The 3,841-nt window shown below is 51.7% G+C and overlaps 1 protein-coding gene across 1 annotated transcript in view; it reads right to left on the reverse strand.

The window, feature by feature from the left end:
* The window catches only part of LOC105997308 (SH3 domain-containing protein C23A1.17-like), a 5,789-nt gene extending 2,411 nt beyond the window's left edge, over nt 1–3,378 (reverse strand). The window contains exons 1-4 of the mRNA XM_013031700.1: nt 3,174–3,378; nt 2,781–2,951; nt 1,893–2,579; nt 1,524–1,682 (exon numbers count right to left, since the gene is read on the reverse strand). Coding sequence (XP_012887154.1) covers nt 1,524–1,682; nt 1,893–2,579; nt 2,781–2,951; nt 3,174–3,378 — 1,222 coding nt within the window. The remainder of the gene's footprint in view (nt 1–1,523; nt 1,683–1,892; nt 2,580–2,780; nt 2,952–3,173) is intronic.
* Nucleotides 3,379–3,841: the final 463 nt, after the last annotated feature.

Here is a 3,841-nt window from a genome sequence, read left to right on the forward strand (position 1 = left end):
GGCCTGGGCGCTGTCCCTCAGCTCTTCAGCTCAAGGCTAGCACTCTACCACTTGAGCCACAGCGCCACTTCCAGTTTTCTGGTGGTTTATTGGAGATAGGAGTCTCATGGTCTCTCCTGCGCGAGCTGGCTTTGAACCGCGATCCTCAGATCTCAGCCTCCTGAGTAGCTAGGTTACAGGCATAAGCCACCAGCGCCCAGTTCATCTGAGTATTTTTAAGATCTGAAACTAGCCGGGCGCTGGTGGCTCATGCCTGTAATCCTAGCTACTCAGGAGGCTGAGATCTGAGGATCGCGGTTCAAAGCCAGCTCGCGCAGGAGAGACCATGAGACTCCTATCTCCAATAAACCACCAGAAAACCGGAAGTGGCGCTGTAGCTCAAGTGGTAGAGCCCAAGCCTTGAGCTGAAGAGCTGAGGTACAGCGCCCAGACCCAGAGTTCAAGCCCCATGACGGACAAAAAAAAAAAAAAAAAAAGATCTGAAACTAATGTCATACAAACAAGTGAAGACAGAATGGGGAGTAGCTGAAAAATCCCGGTAAGCTGGATACAAGAGGCCCATGCTTGTAATCCTCTCTATTCGAGAGGCCAGGATCCAAAGGATCATACTTCACAGCCAAGCTAGGCAGTTAAAGATATTCCAACTCCAATTAATAAAAAGCTCTGGAAGTATGGCTCAAGTGATAGACCAGCCGCCAACAAATTGAGCATAGCAAGCATAAGTCTCCATGAGTTCAAATTCCTCCCTCAAAAAAAGGTAGTTCCTGGAGCATGCAAGAATATATGTGCATGTTCACAGGTCTAAGGAACAAATTCCCTTGCAACTCTCTAATTCAGGAATCCAAACTTTTTTAAAATATCTTTTATATTCACTTTACAGCTCTGATTCTATATCTATTTCCTTTCTCTTCTATTTATATGGAAGCTTCACTATTCTGACTCAAACTCAAACCTATGTGTCTCATTTGTATGGAAGCCCTAATGTCTGATATAATCCCCCAAAGGAAGAGTGACAAATCAATTATATCAAAGTCATTTAACTTTTACTTTGTAAATGAACATTTGGGTTTTTCTATATTTAACTGGGGAGATATAAGGGGTGTTGAAGTAAACTATAGAAAAAAGAAATTTATCTTGTTGCTAGTTGTATGGCTTCTGAAAACTGGCTGATCGCTCAAGTCAGGGTCCGCAAGCCAGGCAGGGGCACCGGCGAGTCACACACAGTCCTTTTATACTGTCCAGTGGAACCTCCTGACGTGTCCATCACACTGTGTAGAGATGAGGCCATGTTTTGTCCATGTAAGGAGAAGTGAAGGAATCCAATGAGTCCTGTGGGAAAGTCAGATGCCTCTACATTTGTAATCTACACCTGCGGTTGATATGTGAATCTCTAGCATCCGAATGTGAACCACTGGAGGATGTGCCAAACCGCGAGTGTCCTGGATTTGATGAAACTCTATTGCCCATGACAGCTGATGTGCCAGGGGTGGCTTGGTGAATTGGTGAATTCGCGTCACCACAACCTGTCAACGTGGGGATTTTCATGCTATCCGTTGTAGGTGTGGCAGTGTACACAGCACTCTGAGAGTTTGTAGAAGAGGCTTGTGGGGTGATGACTGCAGGGTTCACTGCAGAGGACGATGATGTGATGGATTGCATGGTGGTATGTCTGGGTAGTTGCACTGGAGGAGCAATTAGGCCATTAGCTGGTGTTATGAGTGCTGGGACACTCTGAAAACAACCATTGTTACATTGTCCATTAGAGACCCCCAATGTGGGCTGAGGGATGGCTCTTATATTGGAAAGATTTCCAATATTGTAGTTTAGTCCTTGTATAAGTTGGGGCTGTACACTTGAATTAGCAGGTCCTTGCATGGTAGAAATTATGCCACTATGTGGCTGGTTATTAGAAGCAGGAGGCATCTGGTTCAATGCAGGGTGGTTGTTCATTGATACAGGAGATTGAAAAATTGATGCCTGTGAAGGAGGTGTTGTATCCATAGCACTATCATCATCCGTGGGTGATTTAGCTGGTAAGGAAGCATTGCCTCCAGAAACAGGGACGGTGACTGAGCCCATGTTGGAAGGGACAGAAGGAACTGTAGACAGGGGGATAGGCACACTGTGCTGGGGCACTTTAGGGATGACATTGGTCTGAGGTACAAAGTGTTGATAGGGGACCATAGGCAGAGGTGGGTTAGTGGGAACTGGCCTCATCATCAGCTGTCCCTGATCCAGACTACACGGGACTGGAGGAAAAGGATAAGGTTGGGGTGGAGGGAGGTTTGTGGGGACTGGTCCATTTGGAAGATGCCCCTGACACAGGATGTAGGGGACCTGGGGGGATGGATAGGGGTGGGGTGTAGGTGGGATGGTAGGTACTGGCCCACTCAGAATGTGCCCCTGCTGCAGGCTACAGGAGGCCTGGGAAGATGTATAGGAGTTGTTGCTGGAAACTAGGGGAGATGTAAAAATTACTGCCTCTGAAGGTGGTGTTGTATCCATGTCAACAATATCATCATGTGTAGCCATTCGAGTGGCCACACGAGAAGATACCCTGGGGGCAAGTGTGACAAAAACTGTGGTGGTTTCAGTGGTCAAACATGGCATACATTTTGGGACCACGGGAGGGTAGGTAGGGACAGAAAGAGGAAGAGGGGAATCGACACTCATAGGGACAGGGGAAGAGAGAGGCAAACATTCAGGGGGAGGTGGTTTGGGGAAGCCAGAAGTAGAGGGGGTTGTAGCTTTTGATCCAAGAGGATGGTGTTCATTCTCACCCTTTCGAACCCCCAAATTAGCAGCAGGGGTATTATGAGGAGCAGAGTCAGTAGGGGCAGACAAACAGCCACGGGGGATTTTAGGGGTCAGTCCCTCTTTAGGATTTGATGAGTCTGCTCTCAGGCTGTGGGCCCCAGTGGCATTCCCAGTGCTGGGAAGAGCTGCAATGTCTGCAGTGCAAGTAGGCAGGTAGCGGGGGACACCGGTCCCCGCATCAGGTGGGCAAACAGAAGAGGCAGACACGGTGGCCCTGCCATGTGTCACTGCCTCTGGTCTACCCTCCCAGGCTTTTGCCTTACAGTTTTTTCTCTTAGGAGACAGATGGCTCTCACTAATGCCCCGGTCTCTCTGCATTTCAATACAAGGAAGTTTTGCGGGTGGGGGGAGCTCACCTCGACCCCAGGGTACAGGCCGGGGCAGTGGTAGTGGCAGGGGAAGATCCGATGTCAGGGATGTTTTCCTCTTGGCGGCTGTCCGCGCAGGTGTCTTTGGGGGAGCATGGCTTGCTGGGGGACTAGCTGTGGGCTTGTCAGCCTCCACCTCCTTCCCTGGCTCCTGCGAGTCTGAGCAGATGGGGAGGCGGCTCTCGCCGGCCATGGCGGAGCTTTGCGAGCTGGGCATGTCACAGCCGTGACATGAGGTGCTCGTAGGAGGTGCACAAGCCCCTCTGTCCTCTTCGGGAAGAACTCGCTGCTGGGGACGAGAACAGCTTCCCTGGAGAGCGAAGGTTCTCCTGATCCCCACAGGAGGGCCTGGCGCGTCGTCTGCCAGGCTCGGGCGATCCCCCTGCTCTCTGGCCTGTCCCGTGGGCTCTCCCTGCATTCGGATCTTCCTGGAGGGGCCTCCTGGGCCCTTGGCTTCGGGGTCCTGGCAGTGAGGGCGATGCGGATGGGCTGGAGTCTTGGGCTCCCCGGCCTGAGCAGGCGGCTGGGGTGCAGACGCGAGCAGCGAGGATCTCCGCCACGAAGACGGGGTGCCCGCGCTCCTGCGGGCGGTCCCCGCCCCCGAGTGTCCACCTGGCAGCGCGGGCCCCGCTCTCGGGGTGGAGTCCTCCCGAGAC

The sequence above is a fragment of the Dipodomys ordii genome, unplaced genomic scaffold (assembly GCF_000151885.1).
Source record: "Dipodomys ordii isolate 6190 unplaced genomic scaffold, Dord_2.0 Scaffold143, whole genome shotgun sequence".
Taxonomy (NCBI): Eukaryota; Metazoa; Chordata; class Mammalia; order Rodentia; family Heteromyidae; genus Dipodomys; species Dipodomys ordii.